General features: G+C 65.6%; 4 protein-coding genes across 13 annotated transcripts; 1 reads left to right on the forward strand and 3 right to left on the reverse strand.

Moving 5' to 3' along the window:
- Positions 1-112: 112 nt before the first annotated feature.
- Positions 113-3,481, reverse strand: S100A16 (S100 calcium binding protein A16). Of its 5 annotated transcripts, none has more exons than XM_075075038.1 (3): positions 3,321-3,481; positions 1,005-1,176; positions 113-894 (listed from the first exon to the last, which is right to left on the reverse strand). In XM_075075038.1, exons 2-3 carry the CDS (start codon positions 1,158-1,160, stop codon positions 730-732), a joined length of 321 nt encoding a protein of 106 aa, XP_074931139.1. In that variant the 5' UTR covers positions 1,161-1,176; positions 3,321-3,481; the 3' UTR covers positions 113-729. The 5 variants fall into 5 exon arrangements, with proteins under 5 accessions (XP_074931139.1, XP_074931138.1, XP_074931140.1 ...); XM_075075037.1 differs by lacking the exon at positions 3,321-3,481 and adding an exon at positions 1,664-1,807; XM_075075039.1 differs by lacking the exon at positions 3,321-3,481 and adding an exon at positions 1,700-1,792.
- A 3,891-nt stretch (positions 3,482-7,372) lies between these two features.
- S100A14 (S100 calcium binding protein A14) lies at positions 7,373-10,297 on the reverse strand. 2 transcript variants are annotated; one of them, XM_075075042.1, is made up of 4 exons: positions 10,166-10,297; positions 9,802-9,910; positions 8,407-8,553; positions 7,373-8,300 (listed from the first exon to the last, which is right to left on the reverse strand). In XM_075075042.1, the coding sequence occupies exons 2-4, from the start codon at positions 9,832-9,834 to the stop codon at positions 8,181-8,183; spliced, it is 300 nt and encodes a 99-aa protein (XP_074931143.1). In that variant the 5' UTR covers positions 9,835-9,910; positions 10,166-10,297; the 3' UTR covers positions 7,373-8,180. The 2 variants fall into 2 exon arrangements, with proteins under 2 accessions (XP_074931143.1, XP_074931144.1); XM_075075043.1 differs by lacking the exon at positions 10,166-10,297 and having other exon boundaries at positions 9,802-9,912.
- A 672-nt stretch (positions 10,298-10,969) lies between these two features.
- On the reverse strand, positions 10,970-12,076 carry S100A13 (S100 calcium binding protein A13). Of its 2 annotated transcripts, none has more exons than XM_075075045.1 (3): positions 11,924-12,076; positions 11,343-11,523; positions 10,970-11,165 (listed from the first exon to the last, which is right to left on the reverse strand). In XM_075075045.1, exons 2-3 carry the CDS (start codon positions 11,493-11,495, stop codon positions 11,031-11,033), a joined length of 288 nt encoding a protein of 95 aa, XP_074931146.1. In that variant the 5' UTR covers positions 11,496-11,523; positions 11,924-12,076; the 3' UTR covers positions 10,970-11,030. The 2 variants fall into 2 exon arrangements, with proteins under 2 accessions (XP_074931146.1, XP_074931145.1); XM_075075044.1 differs by having other exon boundaries at positions 11,934-12,046.
- Positions 12,077-13,252: 1,176 nt separating this feature from the next.
- On the forward strand, positions 13,253-17,226 carry S100A1 (S100 calcium binding protein A1). 4 transcript variants are annotated; one of them, XM_075075108.1, is made up of 3 exons: positions 13,253-13,321; positions 16,657-16,805; positions 16,930-17,226. In XM_075075108.1, exons 2-3 carry the CDS (start codon positions 16,665-16,667, stop codon positions 17,071-17,073), a joined length of 285 nt encoding a protein of 94 aa, XP_074931209.1. In that variant the 5' UTR covers positions 13,253-13,321; positions 16,657-16,664; the 3' UTR covers positions 17,074-17,226. The 4 variants fall into 4 exon arrangements, with proteins under 4 accessions (XP_074931209.1, XP_074931206.1, XP_074931210.1 ...); XM_075075105.1 differs by lacking the exon at positions 13,253-13,321 and adding an exon at positions 14,505-14,645; XM_075075109.1 differs by lacking the exon at positions 13,253-13,321 and adding an exon at positions 14,520-14,645 and having other exon boundaries at positions 16,643-16,805.
- The last annotated feature ends 133 nt before the right edge of the window (positions 17,227-17,359 follow it).

The raw sequence follows: 17,359 nt of genomic DNA on the forward strand, positions 1-17,359 counted from the left end.
TGTGTGGGTGATGGGGGACAGGGCAGACCCCCTCCTTCGTCTCCCCGCATCCCCTGGGTGCACACACGCTGCGGGGCAGCCCCCGGGAAGGCAGAACCTCAGCGTCACCCGCTGCTCCTCCAAACTTTATTGCTGCAATAAATAACCACGGTGGTGTTGCCGGGATGGGACCACGCCGCTCCCCAAGCCCGAAGGACCAGAGCACCAGGCAGCGCAGGCAGGGCAGACCCTTCACCAGCTTGGGGAGGGGGAAAGGCACCCTTTTCCCAAGAAGACCCCCGACATTGAGGGGGAGATCCAAAGGGAGAGGGAGTCCCGGTTGTGATGGGGTTTCTGCCAGCGGGGCCATGCCCCAGAGGTCTGAGAACAGACAGAATTCATGTCCTAAATGAGGGGAAGCCTCTCCCTTTGCTTCTTTCCCAGCAGCCCATCAAGGACAGGGCTTGCAGAAGAGGGTGAGGGCAGGGATGTCGTGGCATGGGGCAAGGAGGAGCCCCCTGAGGCTGTGACGGCCTCGCACCCCCCAGCTCCCACCCACAGGGACTTCCCGCCCCGACCGCACCCCGGCATGGCTCAGTCGGCAAAGCCGTGGGAGACCGGGGTGCCCCGGGGCAAGCTGGGGTTCGGGGTGGGGCTCGGCAGCGGGAGAGGCGAGAAGCGGGGAGCCATGGAGAAGCAGGGGCTGAGCCCGGTGGGGGCTGAGCCCGGGGAGGGTCTGGATGCAGGCAGCTACTTGGTGTGCTTGATGCTCTGCTCCTGCTGGCGGATGATTTGGGCGATGGGGCTGGCGATGCCGCCTATCAAGGTCCAGTACTCCTCGAAGCTGATGCGCCCGTCTTTGTTCTCGTCCAGGTCGCAGATGAGCTTGTCGGCCGCTTGACGGTTCCCGGTGTCCTGGGGGAGAGAGCGGAACTGCTCACACCGGGGCGGTGGGGAAAGCGGGGTGCGGGGTGAGGGGGACCCCCATGCAAGCTGGTCCCCGGCCCCGCGCGCCCCAGCCTCACCGTCAGCATGTGGTTGAGCTCACAGCTCAGCATCTTGCGGAAATCCTTCTTGCTGATGCGCCGCGGCTTCTTACAGCAGCAGCGGCGGCTCGAGTACTTGTCGAAGTTGTTCACCAGCGCCTGGACGGCCCATTCCAGCTCCGTGCATTCTGCCATCGCTGCCTGCCGTCACCTGCGGGGACCGGGGTCAGGGACGGGGGCCGTGGGACCCTCCATGTGCCCACACTGGAGGACAGGGGGTGTGGAAGGGCAGGGAGCGTGCCACCAAAGATCGTGGTGCCATCGCTTAGGGCATGCATGGGGGTCTCCGGCACCCCGGCTCCGGCACAGCACCCGCCCCACACCAGCCGCCCCACCTGCACCCCCTCGGGGCGGCCGCCCACGTGCGTGGGACGGGGCGGCAATTATGGCACCGGGGCCGCGGGGCTCCGCGGTGCCAAGGCCGCAGCCGCTGGTTCCCAGGGCTCATTAGGGAGGAATGGGGCTGGGAGCCACGCGGCGGCGGCGGCGGTGGTGGCGGGACGAGGGCTGGAATTACCGGCCAGCCCTCCTCTTGCTTCACAGCTCCGGGAACACCCCAGCGGAGCAGGTCTGGACCTGCCCGAGCCCCCCGCGAGCCCAGCCAAGGGCGTCCCCCATACCGCGGGGTCAAATCCTGCCTGCCTGCTTGATGTCCAGCATCCCCCTCCTCTCACCGTGGTCCCGAGGCTGCCCCAAACCAGGAAGCTCCTTCCTGTGGATGGACCCAGCAGGATGGTCCCCGCCACGGGGTCTGGAATCTGCATCCTGGGCAGGATGCGGGCAGGCAGGGACGGGAACTGCGTCACCTTGTCCGGCCGTGGCTCTTTCCTGCCCCATCAGCGGCAGGGAGCTGGGCGAGATGAGGCCTTGCACCCCATTGTTTCAGTGGAGCCAGACAAGAGCCCGGGGTGCAACACTGACCATTGCAGCAACGGTAGCCGCAGGGGTCTTGGAGGGAGCCAAAGGGGTGGCGTGCATGGAGCCCAGAGGGGTGGCCCAGCACTGTCCCCCACTCTGGGGGCATCATCCAGGAGGGTTTCTGCAGCCCAGCTGCTCCCCAGGAGCAGGCAGGACCTGCCCCGTACCCCAAACTTGGCTCACGTCCACTCTCTCTTTGCACTGATCCTCCCCAGTTCAGCCCCAGGCCAAGGACGTCGGCACATCAGGGTGGTGACAAGAGACACGAGGCTCAGCCCCAGGCTCCCCTCACTCTCACACTTGTCCCTGCGTGCCTCAGCATGGCCGGGTACCCTCCCGAGCCATCCTTGTCCCTGCGGGACCCTCCGCTGTGCCATGGTGACGCAGCCCAGGGCCACCCCAACCCCAGGACCAGGGACTGTCCCCAGCTTGCAGGATTCTGGGCACCAGGGTGGCTTCTGAATGGTCCCAGCAAGCTGCAGTGCCCGGCATGGCCCTACCAGAGCTGCTCAACGGAGACCTCCAGCTGCGGCCCTTCCTCGTCCCAGGCTATTAATTGCCAACAAAAAGTAATTGGCAGCACCCAGGCAAAAGCACCGACCGCCCACCCGCCCCCTGCACCCACTGGGGTCCCCACATGCAGACCCCACAGTGGCGTCGCCGGTCTCCTGCCACCAGCGCCCAACCCATCCTCGGGGCGTCAGGGCTGCTGCTTCGCCGCTGACTCACGGCACCAGCCCATCCGCGACAGCGCAGCCCGCACGGCCCCTCCACCGCCTGCGCCCCGGCCCCGCCACGTCCCCCCAGGGCCAGCCTGGGGCATGGGGACGTTGTCACCGGAGTGGGACGCGGGGATGCCGGCACAGCCGCAGCAGGGCTGGGCGCTGGGTAGGCGGGATGGGCAGGACGGGGCTTGCTGGCTGCTCCGCTCCTGCCACCACAGTTCCCCCTCTTCTTTCTCCTCTCCCTCTCCTTCCTCGCACGCTCACCAGCACCAGTGCCCAGAGCCAGGACCGCAGCCAGGCACAGCCCCGGTGCTCGCTACCCACAGCCCTGGCATCGCTGCAGCCGAAGAGGGGGGAAATGGCCCTTTTCCAGGGGCCAGACCACACCAGCAACCCCATGTGCTGCGCTCTCCGCAGGCAGTGGAGGTCGATGAACGCTGGCAAGCCCCATGCCAGAACACCCACTACCCCAGCCCAGCTCCCCCAGCGCTCCCCTCGCATCCAGCGGGGCCCCTCCATCCCAGCCCCGCGCGCACGGTGCTGCCGAAGGGCTCGGGGGGTTTCCACCACCCAAGTCCTAGGGCTGCTCCTGGCTAAATAGTCACCCCAAGGGTCCCAGCAGCAGGTTTCCCATCCCAGCTCAAAACCTCACCTGGCTCTGTCCGGGGGTCCTGCTGTGTCCGTCTGTCGCTGATTTGGCAGCACGCGCAGCGGGAGCCGATGACGCCCGCTCTCTCCTCACCTTGCACCCATACCGCAGGGCCCACAGAGGCTTTTAAAGAGGCTCCCGCCCCTCCCTGACGTTCCCAGGGCGTTCCCAGGCTGGGGCTCACCTGGGAAATGGCTCCCTGCAATTGCAACACCCAGACGGGTCAGCGCGAGCAGGGACCTGCGGCGGGCTCCGGCTCCCTCCCGGGGGCTGCTCTGCATTTAGCTGTGGCCACAGGGTGATGGCAGGCATTTGGGGACCACCCCAAAAGACCCCACTGGCTGGGAGAGGTGGTGGGCTCTCAGCAGTGAGGGTTTATCAGACACGGTGCAACTCCAGCTTGGTCCCAGGGTTTGCCAACCCGCCGCCATCCAGCCGAAAGGCCAGCTCCTCCATCCCACGGCACATCCCTGCTGCCCACCCTGCTCCAAACCGCCCCGTACACCCACTGCCGGGGAAGCAAAGCCAGCCGGGTCCGGTGTGGCACAGGAGCTGCCCAGCAAGTCGGGGAACATTGTTTATTTGAACCAAAACCACTTGTTTTTGAGGGTGAAAGGGGCTGGCGCCGGCCTCTGGGGCCCTGGGAGCACAAGCGTCGGCTCCGAGCAGGGCTGCATCCAGCTCTCAGCCATCTCTAGATGCACTGGGGCAGATAAGGCTCTTCTTAGCTGGTAGCCGTGCTTGTAAAGTCGCATCCGTAATTAATTGTCCCAGCAAATTGTACCCCTGTACGTCTACCAGAGCAATGGCGCTGTGATTTGATGCCAAGATTAGATACAGGCGTTACTGGGAGCTGCATGTTTAAGGATGCAAAGTAGGAGGTGATACGTTACGGGCAGCAGCCACCTGCTTAGAGGACCTTTGGGACTCCCGTTGTGGAAAAAATGACGTGTGTCACCCTGGCTCTCCACTGGCTTCTTCCTAATCTTGCCTGGGAGGAAGCAAACCCATTCTCGGCCGAGATTCTCCAGTGTCGTTGATGCAACATCCCAGGAGGGTGGGAATCCCTCCCTGACCCTGCAGGCAAACAGCTCACCTCTGAATCATGGGCTTTCATTACTCTCCTGTGCCTGGCAGATGTCACAACCACATCCAGGCCCTTATTTTTACAAGGCATCCAGGGCGTGTGCGTGTGCTCAGAGCAGCCACGTACCATCCAAACCCATCACAAGACAGTTTCCAGCCGTTTTGAGCGCCCCGATGACGTTGGTCTCTCTCCTGGTCCCCACCTGCTCCGGGTCTGAAGGGTCGGGAGCAGTTTGGCTTCTCATGGACAAGCTCTGCCCCATGGGACCCTTTGCAGAGGGGGGGACACTGAGCCCCAGCGTTGGGGGTCTTTGGTGACACCCCCCCCACGGTGGGTACGCTGGAGCCACCGTTCCTGCACACAGCAGCCGCCCCGGCACAGACAAATGCATTTCTCGGCGTTTCCACCGGCCCGGCGCCTTCCCCCACGGTCGGTGCTGACTCACCGAGGGGCACCGACCACCCCGCCGTGGGCTGAGCTGTTCCCACCTCCTCCGACGACTTTCCAGATACAACAGATACTTATCGAGGATGGCTCATGCCGCAGGAATTGTCGTCCTCCCGACAGCGCACCGTCACGCCGGGGAGCCAGTCGCCAAACCAGAAACAGGACCCAGGAGTCCCCGCTCCCACGGCACATTCCCAGCCTGGTGCTGGGAAGAGGATCCAGGAGCCGTGGCTCCCCTTTCCCCCCCATCACCCTAACCATTTGACACATTTCCTGTCTAATTAAATGCACACCACACCTTTCTGCTTAATTTCCATGTATTTATTTCCAAGGCAGGAACAATAAATAGTCATTCTCATTGTGAAATCCACCCCAAGGTGAGAGGAGACAGAGGGTGGCCTGTGGCCGAGCCGTGGTGTCGGTGCTGCCACGCCGGCCGCCGGCCCGGGAGGACCTGCCACCCTCTCCCGGCCTCAGGTTTCATCGCATTTCTCTGGGTTTTGGTTTGGTTTGGTTTGATTCATCATTTTTTTTACACACCTCCCCCCCCAGCGCTGAGCATCACAAGATGACGCAGGTGCTGCTGAGTTGCCCGCTCCTTCTTCCTTTTTGGGGTCCCCATCACGCCTCCGGGGCTGCCCAAGGGCTCCTCCAGGACATGGGGCTCAGCGGGAACGGCCCGGATGGCAGAGGAGAGGTGGGATAACCAGGCTCAGCGGGTGCCCTGCAGCCTCTCAAGCCCAGTTCTACACCCTCCATGCACTTGGTGCCTGAGCTAATTGCTCCACCCCAGCAAGTCACCTCTTTGTGGCATTTACTGTTTTCTAATTTGCTCTAATTACACAGAAATCCCACACTCTCCCAGCACAGGTGGGATCTTGCTGCTGGCTTTGCAGCTCCCAGGTCTTTCTGAGCCCAGGATTTTGGGGTCTCCTCCGAGCTCCCTCCAGCCCAGTGTGGAGCCACTTGCCCAAAGTCCTCATGGTGCCCAGTCTGGAGACGCAGCTCTGGCTCTCCCTGTGGAGGGGCCCCTGAAATGGGGACCGCTGGACACGCGGCACCCCGGGAACCGGGCATGTGCCCAGCCCCGTGCACACCCAGGGCACCGTGCACACCCAGGGCACCGTGCACACCCGCAGCACCACGGCCGTCACAGCCCTGTGCACACCCACAGCACCGTGCACACCCACAGCACCGTGCACACCCGCAGCACCACGGCCATCACAGCCCTGTGCACACCCAGGGCACCGTGCACACCCAGGACACCGTGCACACCCGCAGCATCACGGCCGTCACAGCCCCGTGCACACCCAGGGCACCGTGCACACCCACAGCACCACGGCCATCACAGCCCCGTGCACACCCAGGGCACCGTGCACACCCACAGCACCACGGCCGTCACAGCCCCGTGCACACCCACAGCACCGTGCACACCCACAGCACCACGGCCATCACAGCCCCGTGCACACCCAGGGCACCGTGCACACCCACAGCACCACGGCCGTCACAGCCCCGTGCACACCCACAGCACCGTGCACACCCACAGCACCACGGCCATCACAGCCCCGTGCACACCCACAGCACCACGGCCGTCACAGCTCCGTGCACACCCAGGGCACCGTGCGCACCCACAGCACCACGGCCATCACAGCCCCGTGCACACCCACAGCACCGTGCACACCCAGGGCACCGTGCACACCCACAGCACCACGACCATCACAGCCCCGTACACACCCAGGGCACCGTGCACACCCACAGCACCACGACCATCACAGCCCCGTGCACACCCAGGGCACCGTGCACACCCACAGCACCACGGCCATCACAGCCCCGTGCACACCCAGGGCACCGTGCACACCCAGGGCACCGTGCACACCCACAGCACCACGGCCATCACAGCCCCGTGCACACCCAGGGCACCGTGCACACCCACAGCACCACGACCATCACAGCCCCGTACACACCCAGGGCACCGTGCACACCCACAGCACCACGACCATCACAGCCCCGTGCACACCCAGGGCACCGTGCACACCCAGGGCACCGTGCACACCCACAGCACCACGGCCATCACAGCCCCGTGCACACCCAGGGCACCGTGCACACCCGCAGCACCACGGCCATCACAGCCCTGTGCACACCCAGGGCACCGTGCACACCCGCAGTGCCCACGCACACCCACAGCACCACAGCCGTGCACACCCACGGTGCTCACGCACACCTGCAGCGCCCCACGCGTACGCGCAGCCCTGTGCACGCCCACAGCCCCACGCACGCTTGCAGCACGCTGTGCATGGCCGCAGCATCCCTTGCACCCTCGTGCTCTGCACCGGGGCCAGCGGGGCTGTGCAGCCCAGCAGCGAGGATGCTCCCTTGCACCCTCGTGCTCTGCACCGGGGCCAGCGGGGCTGTGCAGCCCAGCAGCGAGGATGCTCAGAGGTGGGGTCGCTGCAGCCCCATCCCTCCCTGGTGCTCTTTTTCCCTCTCCCACAAAGGACAAATGAGGTCACCCCATCCTGGCTGTTTTTTTTCCAGTGTTTTCCTTTATTAATTTATACAAAAATGGTTGCAAGTGACGCAAGCTGATAACAACCCGCCACCGTCCCAGCCCCGAGCCCAGCCGCCAGCCGGGGGCCAGCATCCCTGCAGAGGGGCACGTGGGGGAGCACCGCGCAGGTGGCACGCCCTGGCATAGCACCCCAAAACCTGGGCAGGCACAGGGCACTGCAGTCCCTGCACCAGGACTAGAGCAGAGAATTCGCCCAGGCGACGAACGGCAACGTTGGGGCCAGCCCGAAGCCCGGGACGCCCCCGAAGGAGCTCGAAGCACGAGGCAGAGCGGTGGCAAAGGGGCTCCCATTGGGTGGCGGGGCATGGGGCCAGGGGGTGAGCCCGCACACGCAAGGGTTTTTGGGGGAAAGGAGCCGAGTCCCTCTCGCTGCGATGCTCCGGGGCTGGGGGACCTGCAACCGGAGGGGTTTTGGGTCTGGAGGACAACCCTGGGGGTAAAGGCTCTGGAGCAAAGGACGGAGAAAGGCAGCTTCAGAGCTGGGGCCAGGAACCCCCTTGCCACCTCCCTCCCACCATGGCACAGGCCAGAGCTGGGGATGGGAAGGAAGGTTTCCTGACGGGAAGGAGAGATGAGAGAGGGCAGGGATGGAGCCGGGGAGGGGGATCCCTCCGCCCCGGCTGGGGTCGCGGGGAGGAGACGAGCCCCGGTGGGAGCGACGCTGCATTTTCCCAGGCGCATTCCACGGGGACCAACAGCCTCTCGCGCTTCTTGGTGCAGAGCCTGAGGCCTCGGGCGCCTTCCCTTCCCCCGCCGCCCTCTACTTCCTCCGGCAGCCCTTGGCCGCATCCCCCATCATGTCCCAGTACTCTCCAAACTCCAGCTTGGCCTCGTCAGGATCTCCCATGCATTCGATCTTCTCCTCCAGGGGTCCAACGCACTGCAGCAGGGGCAGAAAAAGCATCGAGGTGACGGAGCTGCAGCATCCTGCAGGCAGCCTGTGCCCACCCCAGCTCCCCCTACCCACCCCCGGGCTCTGCCCTCACCTTCCCCAGGTGGGGCAGCTTCTGTGTCACCAGCTCCTGCATCTCGTTGGGTGTCAGGTACTCCTTCTGTCCCTTCACCGCGTAGCAGTGGAACTGGTTGATGACGGTCTCGATGGCGCGCTCCACGTCGGTGAGCTCCTGGCAGTCCTGCGCAAGGGGAGAGAGGGTGAGCAGTGGTGGGAGACCTCCCCGGATGGACAGGACACCTCCCCAGATGGACGGGACATCCCCCAGACAGATGTGCCAGTGCTCAACCCCTCCGCAATGATGTGACAAACCTCCTTATCAATGTGAAATCCCTCCGTACAGATGCAAGACCTCACTGTACAGAGGTGAGGCCCCCATACAGATGTGAGACCCCACCGTGCAGATGTGAGACCGCACCGTACAAACGTTGCATCCCTCCATACGTGCTCTGCACAGCTGCAATACTCCCCTACAGCTGCCATACACCCCTCCACCTCGACGCAACACCCCTCCCTGCAGGCACGTCACCCCTCATCTCTGCTTGCCCGGACTTCTCCCTGCCCGGGGCCAGCGAGGCTCAGCCACCCCGGCGTCTCCGGGCGCTACACCCACGGCGCGCGGGGGCCGCCGCGGCCGTCCGGACTGGTTCTTCCTCTCCTTTGCACAAGCGGCGGATGGTGGCATGAGTCAGGGCCCGGGACGACTCGGGCGCCTGCCGGGATGGGGCTTGGCGGCAGCGGGAGCCCCTCTCCCTCCCCATCGGGGCTGCAGACCCCTTCCCCGGCAGGGTGGGGGGCAGAGCCTGGCCCGCCCCGTGCACCAGGCTCCCCAGCTGCTCGTGCTAATTAGCCAAAGCTGCGTTTGAAGGGAAACGATGGTGATTCACTCGGCATCTGCGGTTTCCCCTTGAAACACTATTAAACCACATCAGGCGATGCCCATTAGGAAGAGCCCAGCAATCTTCAGAGCCTCAGCCCGGTGCCCCGGCTCAGCCAGCCGGGGGCCAGATCCTCCGCAGGTGCAAAGGGGCGCGGGGTGGGCGCCTCCCATTTGAAAGCCGAGGAAAACAGGAGACTTTCTGTAAATGGGCATCCTTGGAGAGGTTGCAAGGAGCGAGCGCAGCTCCCGAAGGTGAGTCCACGGGAGCTGGAGAAAGCTGCCTGGTTCCCCGATCTTTCAAGTGGCTCCAAGTCTGCAGCACCAGGTTCCCCTGCTCAGCGCCGGGGCAGCATCGCCGAACCCTAAAACAGCCCCCCGGCTCCTCCGCTGGAGTCTGGCTCCAGGATGGGGCTGGCCCAGCCGCGCTGCTCTGAGTCACCGTGTGCCCAGGGCTGTGCTCCGAAGGATGAGGCTGTACGGGGTCACCCCTGCGCCCCGCACCCCTCCGGGGGTCCTGGCCCTCCCGGTGCCCCAGCGTCATTCATGGACCTTGCGCTTCTTGCGGCAGTTGCACTGGCCCATGCTGCTCCTCGCAGGGTCTGTAGGTCCTCGGTGGCAGCGGTGGTGGGGCTGTCCTCTCCAACGGGGTCTTGAGGAGCTGGCGGGGGAAGAAAGCCAAGCTCAGCTCTTGGCCTGGGGGGATTTTCTCCTCCTTCGGCACCAGGACTGAGCGCAGGGCGAGGAAGGAGCCCCGGGATGCGGTGAGCTGCCGGGACACGTCCCAGCGGCAGAAGCGTCCCTGCCCCAGCGGCAAGTCGTGGCAGAGCTGAGCGTGGGAGCAGGAGGGGTGCAGAGGAGTGGCGGGACCCCTGGGCACGGACCCCCATCCCACAGTGGCGGATGGGCCACTTACCTGCTCCACAGGCTCTCCTGGGTCTGCGCGGGCTGCGGCGCACCGGGGTTTTATACCGCGGGGAGGTGTGAGTGGGAGCTCCCTGTGCGCCGCCAGCTGCGGTGTGGTGCAAGGCGTCTCATTTCGGAGCCTGGCCCAGGGCCAGCGTGGGGCCGGGAAACGCCTCCTTCCCGGCCACATTGACGGCTCCCCATCCAGCATGGCACGGCACAGCCGCGCAGCACCGCGTGGGAACAGCCATCCGGGCACCGGGCCCTGGCTGGCTCGGGGATGGGTCACCCCATGGCCGGGATTTTGCCATTTCCCAGCAGCGTTGGGATTTGGGAGCTGAACGTCGGGAATGGGAGCTCAGTTAGGGGTGCTGAGCCGGGGACTTGTAGTGCCAGTGGATGCGTCTCCCCCCCCATGCCACCCAAGACCCCAGAGAGGATGGGCATTGATGCCCTGGAGGTGGCATCTACCGCGGCCACCGTGGCATCGCTGCTGGAGATGCTCCCAAGTCCCACCCCAGTCGCAGCCACGACTCTGCCACCCATCGTGGTTGCACTAAGCAACCCCACAAGCCGGCAGGAAGGCGTTTGTGGGGCACAGGGTGGCACCCCACAAGCCGGAGCAGCGCAAGGGCCATTTGGGAATGGTCCCATCTATCACAGGTTCCCCGCAGCAGCCATCCCAGTGCTTAGGGAGCCCTGACCGGTGGTGCTGGGCTGGTCCCTGGGCACCGCGTGGCCATAGGCAGATGCAGGCAGGGAAGGAGACGGGCTGCCCAGACTGGGAACCCCCTGCTAAGAACAGCAGCGATGCTCAGGCTCAGAAAAATCTCTTTTAATAGCTCTGCATGAGCCGAGTCTCCCCACCAGCCCCGTCACTTCTTCCCCGCTTTCTCCCTCCGCATGGCCTTCGCCAGCTCCCCGATCAGCCGCCAGTACTCGCCGAATTTCAGCTCCTCATCGTTGTTCACATCCAGCTCGCTCATCTTCTCCTCCAGGGAGGGGATGTCCTGTGGTGAGGACAGGAGAGGCTCGGCCGCATCCCGGCCCCCAGCGAGTGGGATGCGGGGGAGCAGGGGCTGCTGCTCTCTCTCGCCTGCAAATCCCGAAGTACCGGGAGCAGCCCCTCAGCTCAGGGGGACCCACGGGGATCCAGCCCCCCTACACATGCTGCCCCCTCGCCTCACCTTCATCAGGTTGGGAAGCTGGAGCTGGACCAGCTCCTTGAACTCGCCGGCCGTCAGCGTGCCCTTCTTGCCCTCCTTCCCCGCGTAGGTGAAGAAGGTTGTGACGACCTTCTCGATGGCCCTCTCCAGCTCGGTCAGCTCGCCCGTGGCCATGGTGCCAGGGCACGGCAGTGGCCTGGGGCTGCAGGGAGAGGAGCCAAGAAGGGGTCGGAGGCAGAGGGGCATCCTGGGGTGCCCTGGGTGCATTGGGAAAAGGGGAGCCTCTCCTCTTCCCTAGCCCAGGGTGCAGCGAGTCTGCAAGGTCTCAGCTCAGCTCTGCAGGGCTGAGCAGGGTCGCGGGGCTGGGGTCTGCCCCTCTGCTCCCTCGAGACCAAGAGCTTTGGCCAGGCTGTCCCCAGCCGGCACAGGGAGGGGGAGCAGAGCCGTTCGGTGATGCCGCTGCCATCCGGCACAGCCTGGCACAAACACCACAGAGGCAGCCAGGATGGGGGGACATCAGGAAAGGGATGGGGTCAGCGTCTCATCCTGCGACACGGTGGCCAGGGTGGGACCGGTGCTGCAGGCAGCAGTTCCCTACTTACCCCCCCTCACCTGCAGGCAGAGAGTTGCAGGCAGATCGTGGCCCCCCTGGAGGTTTTATACCCTGCGACACAGGAGGGGAGAGCGCAGCGCTTTGTCGCGTCCCCCCTCCCCGTGCCACGGTGTTGGGTTTCCTGTTGCAACCGGACAGACGCACAGACACCGCCCGGATCCCTCCCTGTGCGGGCAGCAGACCAAATCCAGTGCTCAGCCCCGCTGGGCTGGAGCTGCCGCGGCCTCCACGGCACCGCGTGGGCTCTGCTGCCGTGGGGATGCTCCGGTGGGGAGCAGGATGGGACCATGGGGCTGAGGGGAGCGATGTGGGAGGACAGAGTGGGTTTGCTCCGGCACCCACTGGGGGCTGGCGGATCCCACGGGGCTCGAGCATCACCCGGATTTTTCCCGGGGCGCAGGGCAGGTCCATCCCCAGGTGCACCCCTGCAGGGCTGGGGTTGCACTGGGGATGAGGATGTGGCCCCCAGCGCCCCGCCACGTCCTGAGACGGTGGCTCGTCCCAGCCTGCGATCCAGCAGCGCTGCAGACCCAGGGCCAGGCTCGACCCGCACCGAGTGAGAGTTGTGACTCAGCCGCCCACTGACATCATCCCTATTAATAGTGGGCTTTGTAAAAATTAATTAATCCAAATTAATTAGGGGGCTGGAACTGCCTGAGTGTTCCCCTTTAATCATCGTGTATTTATAACATGGCAACCCTGGCAGGTTTCCACCTGGGAGACTGAGCAGCTCCGCTCCGCGGCACCGCCGTTCCCACGGGGCCCCCGAGCCACATCCCGTGCCCCAGCCCCGCGCCTCGGCCCCAAACAGACCCCGCACGGTGCCCACGGCACAGCCCCGCGGAGAGGCGGAGGGGGCACTGGGGGCGGCAGCCCGGGATGGGGGTGATGCCAGGGACCATCTCTGCTCCCTGGTTGCCAGCCACCCCATCCCTGTGCGCCACGGGGGCTGCGTCCTGGCGCCCCCACGGCAGTGTGACACCGAGCGAGATGGGGAGCAAGGCCTGGGCGAGCGGCCCCCCTGGGATAGCACATGGGAGTCGGGTCCCAGGGAGCCCAGCCCAGCCTGGACCCCTCCCCAGCAGCGGTGTTTTGGGGACCCAGAGCAGGGAGGCCCCCGGCGCAATGCTACCAGCCCGGCACCATCACCAGCCCGGTTTCTGCTGAGCCCTGACGCACTCTCCACAGGGATGGGGAGGCTCCGGCCGGCACCAGGCATCCCGGTCCCCACCCCGCACCCGTCACACCAGCTCACAGGGGAGGAATTGGCTTCCTGCAGCCCCATCCGGCCCGTCCCCCTCCCCGGGGTGACGGAGGGGGACAAGGACGGGACTTCCGCCGAGCCCCACGTCAGGGGACTGAGATGGTCTCTTGGGAAACCACTGGGGTGAGTCAAGCTTGGCAGGGACGGGGACAGGTTTGGGGTGAATCACCGGCCCCGAGAGCCAGGCGGGACCGTGACTCGCCGCCCCTGGAATTCAGGGTGCCAGGACGGGGTGAGGAGGCAGCAGGCGCTGCAGCGGCCCCACGACAGGATGCGGCCAAATCACAGGTAGAAGGAGAAACGGCACCTCCCGGTTGAGCCTGGGATCCCCGCTCGGGGCCATCCCCACGGACAGGGAGCGGTGACCTCGCCTTGGGGACTCCAGCAGAGCATCGCAGGACCCCGTTTGCCGGGGTGAAAGCCCAGGGTTGGGGTGCAGGTGCATCCCAGGGGGTTGATGCTTCTCCCCGTGTCCTAGTCCTGGTGTTGTCCCCAACCTGTCTTGGTTGAGGACCCCAACGAGGGATGGTGACTGTGGCCACCGTGGGTGCCAGCCCGGCAGCGGTCGCCCCAGCTCACCGCATCTACTGGGGCTCGTTGGAGGGAAGCGTTGTTGTCCGAGGCTGCAAAATGGGGGGGGTCAGCGCCATTACAACGTCCCCCGGCCCTGGCATGGCAGGCGTCCGGCAGCTCCCCCCGCTCCAAACCCCAGGGATGGAAAAGCCTCTTCCATGCTCCAGCAATGGGATGGAGAGACAAGATCGGCCCAGCCCCGGCACCAGCAACTGGAGCAACTGGTTTAGCTGGGTCAAAGTGGAGCATGGGGAGTCGCAGTGGCTGAAACCTGTTCCAAGATGTGTGTAAACCTCCTGGCATGTCCCTCGCTGCTCCCGGTTTGGTAAGAGTTTGTCCTGGGGAGCTGCCAGCATGGACACGCCGGGCATGCTCTCCCCACGGCCGGCACCGCAGCGGCAGGGAGCCCGGCCGCAGACCCTGGGGACGACCCCTCCGGTGCCCACACGATACCCCCCGCAGCAACGGGGTTCACCCTTGGGCACCCAGTTCCAGCCAGTCCCTCTGCTTGGGAAACACCTGGCCGAATCCTGATCTCCAGGGAGGTTTGGGGTTTAATAAGAGCGGGGCAGAGCCCCTCCGAGCACAGCTGGAGCCCTTGGGGGGCTCGGCACAGCCGCGGGGTCGGACACGCTGGCTGTGCCGGTGCCCAGGCCATGGCGGCCCCGGCTCTGTGCCGACTCGGGGACCGGCGGCGGGTTATTTTTAAGCTGGGACGGTGATGCCTGTTCCCGTCACGGGCAGCTGCTGCCCAAGTAGGCAGGCGACACAGCCCCGGGGAGCCGGCTTTCCCGGAAGGGGCAGCCGGATCCTGCCTGCCGGAGACAGGGGCGCAGGGCCTCCACCGCCGCCAGCCCCCACGCGACACCGCCGAGTGAGTGCCACCGGGGTCCCTTCCCGCTTCCCCCCGGCCCCGGATCTGGCCTCTGCTGGAGGTCACCAGCCCCAGGTCCCCCTCCCCACCCCACACCAAAAACGGGAGCTGTGTCCTGCTGGGACGCAGCTCCTGAGCCTCCACCTGGGACCCTCGTTTCCACCCAGGACCCCCACTTCCATCCAAGACCCCCCCCTTCCATCCGGGACCCCCCACTTCCATCTGGGACCCCAGCTTCCAGCCAGGGACCCTGCTTCCATCCAAGACCCCCATTTCCACCTGGGACCCCCGCTTCCATCAGGGACCTCCCCGTTCCATCCAAAGCCCTCCCTTCCATCCAGGACCCCCACTTCCATCCAGAACCCCCGCTTCCAGCCAGGGACCCCCCTTCGCAGCCACCTCAGCTGCCCCAAGTGCAGGACAGGGGCTGGACCCCCAAAACCCTGCACATCACCCCAAACCCTTCAGGCCCTCCCCCCAGTACAGAGCAAGCTGGGGGGGGCACATGGGGTCGGGGTACGGGGTGGTTTTGGGGTCCCCAGCCATGGCATTTCCCAACCACAGGGACAGGAAGGAGATGGAAACAGAGGGAGCAGGATATAATTAGCCCCAAATTAGGGCTGGAATCCGGGATAAAGAGCCCGGCACCACCCGGCTCTTGCGAAAAGCCACAACGCTGCACCGGCAGCTCCCCAGCAGCCCCCCCCTGCTGTGAGGGGGGGGGGGTGTCCGATCATGCCCACTTGAGTTTGGGGGCTCAGCACTGCTGCTTCTGCCCCCGGGGATGCCGGTAGTGGGGAGGCTGTGGTGGGTTCAGCCCCACGCCGCCCCCGCCACACAGATGCAGGGCCGTAACGAGAGCCGCAGTAGGGCCGGGATTATCGGCGTCGGCGATGCCAGCTCGGGAATCTGGTTTCTTGGCCGAGCCGTTGCTGGAGCAACCTCTGGGCTGGGATTGTGGGTTTTTTTTAATTTGACAAGAGGCCTTTCTGCGTGCGGGGAGTGGGTGGCCCCGCGGGGGCCTGGGCTGAGTCACCCGATAGCCCCCACCGGCTCCCCCCTGGCCACGGCTGGCTCCCGGTGCGAGGACGAGGACACCGGATACCCACACCTTATCAGCCTGGGGGAGGAGGGTTGGGGACGGATCCGGCAGCGATACGGCACGGCACAGCGGCGCTGACAGATGGGGGATGCCGGCAGGCGCCAAACGGGTGATGCCGCTGGGTCAGACCCCGGGCGCCGCGGTGGGTGCCATAAGGCCCGCGGCTGCGAGCGGGGCTGGGGCCCGGCGCAGGATCACGACCCAGGGCTGGCCACCCCACACATCCCCGTGTCCCCTGGCATCCCGCTGCCCCACAGGGCCAGCCTCAGCCATTTGGGGGGCAAGAAGGGACACTCGAGGTTTAGCATGGGGATATGGAGCCCCCCAAAATGACGCTCGGCATCGCCACCCGTCCCTCCCCTGCCCACCGCCGCCCCGTAGGCACCGGTGGGGCTGGAAACACTCCTCTGCGCCATCCGGGGCAGCGCAGGTTTGGGCTCCCCGCATCCCGGCCCCCGCGAAGGCGGCGCGGAGCTGCCCCGGCGGTGCCAGCCGGGCTGTCCAGCCCCGGTATCGGATCCTCCCGGAGGGAGGGGGCTTGGAGCTTATTTAACGTCCCCAGGCTGACCCAGCCTGACGCACTCGGAGCAGCGGGCGGGCGGCGCGGCGGGGAGCTCAGGTGAGCGCAGGTCCTGGCCAGGGCACAGGTGACCTGTGAGGGGGGCAGGTGGCTGCAGCCCCCTCCCACAGGAGCACCCCATCCGGTTTTGGGGAGCAGCGGGATGTCCTGAGACCCCCATGGCCCCACTGCCAGCCCTCTGCCCAGCACCAAGCATTCAGAGTGGAGGCCACGGCACGCGACGCTGCCGGCAGGGGATGGGGCAGGGGTGGCTACGATTTGGGGGCTGCCCCTCACAGCAAGGGGGGCTGGCAGTTGCCCCCCGTAACGCAGCAGGTGCCTCCCCACAGCCAGAGCCATGGCGTCGCAGCTGGAAGGAGCCATGGAGACACTCATCAATGTCTTCCACCATTACTCGGGCAAAGAGGGGGACAAGTACAAGCTGAGCAAGAAGGAGCTGAAGGAGCTGCTGCAGAGCGAGCTGGGCTGCTTCCTGGAGGTAGGGACCAGCTGTGCTGGGGTGCAGGGGGTCCCCCTTTCCCTCCATGCCCTGGGGCAGCAGCATCCCAGCAAGCTGCCGAGCCCCAGGGCTCACCCTGTAACCCCCCCCCCTTCCCCAACAGACCCAGAAGGACACGGGTGCCGTGGAGAAGATCATGCAGGACCTGGATGAAAACGGTGACGGTGAGGTGGACTTCCAGGAGTACGTCGTCCTGGTGGCTGCGCTCACCGTGGCCTGCAACACCTTCTTCTGGGAGAACGCCTGACCCAGGCCAGTCCCCACCCAGCAACAGCCGGCCACGGCGTCCCCAAAATGCAGAGCCCCCTGCCACCCCCCCAGCTCACTCTCCACTCCCCAGCACACCCAGGGGATCCCACCTGGGATCCAGCTCCACAATAAAGGCACCGACCCAGTCTGAGGCATGTTGTCAGCTCCTTCATTTCCAGGGTCGGGGTTTCTACCCTGTCTCCCTGCTAGTGCCCCCAGGGATACCAGGCAGCCTTCCCTCTCCTGAGCCACGGGGTCACGGGGAAAAGCCACCCTGGGTCACC

Source organism: Phalacrocorax aristotelis, chromosome 25 (genome assembly GCF_949628215.1).
Source record: "Phalacrocorax aristotelis chromosome 25, bGulAri2.1, whole genome shotgun sequence".
Lineage (NCBI taxonomy): Eukaryota > Metazoa > Chordata > Aves > Suliformes > Phalacrocoracidae > Phalacrocorax > Phalacrocorax aristotelis.

What these genes read in the sequence shown, in the direction of transcription:
- S100A16 (XM_075075038.1), bottom strand. Translation starts at nt 1,160, where the DNA reads ATGGCAGAATGCACGGAGCTGGAATGGGCCGTCCAGGCGCTGGTGAAC. An exon ending in AGCTCAACCACATGCTGACG is followed by an intron (nt 895 to 1,004) that starts GTGAGGCTGGGG and finishes TCTCTCCCCCAG; the next exon opens with GACACCGGGAACCGTCAAGC.
- S100A13 (XM_075075045.1), bottom strand. Translation starts at nt 11,495, where the DNA reads ATGGCCACGGGCGAGCTGACCGAGCTGGAGAGGGCCATCGAGAAGGTC. An exon ending in AGCTTCCCAACCTGATGAAG is followed by an intron (nt 11,166 to 11,342) that starts GTGAGGCGAGGG and finishes TCCTCACCACAG; the next exon opens with GACATCCCCTCCCTGGAGGA.
- S100A14 (XM_075075042.1), bottom strand. Translation starts at nt 9,834, where the DNA reads ATGGGCCAGTGCAACTGCCGCAAGAAGCGCAAG. An exon ending in ACTGCCGCAAGAAGCGCAAG is followed by an intron (nt 8,554 to 9,801) that starts GTCCATGAATGA and finishes CCCCTTGCGCAG; the next exon opens with GACTGCCAGGAGCTCACCGA. An exon ending in AGCTGCCCCACCTGGGGAAG is followed by an intron (nt 8,301 to 8,406) that starts GTGAGGGCAGAG and finishes CCCCTGCTGCAG; the next exon opens with TGCGTTGGACCCCTGGAGGA.
- S100A1 (XM_075075108.1), top strand. Translation starts at nt 16,665, where the DNA reads ATGGCGTCGCAGCTGGAAGGAGCCATGGAGACACTCATCAATGTCTTC. An exon ending in AGCTGGGCTGCTTCCTGGAG is followed by an intron (nt 16,806 to 16,929) that starts GTAGGGACCAGC and finishes CTTCCCCAACAG; the next exon opens with ACCCAGAAGGACACGGGTGC.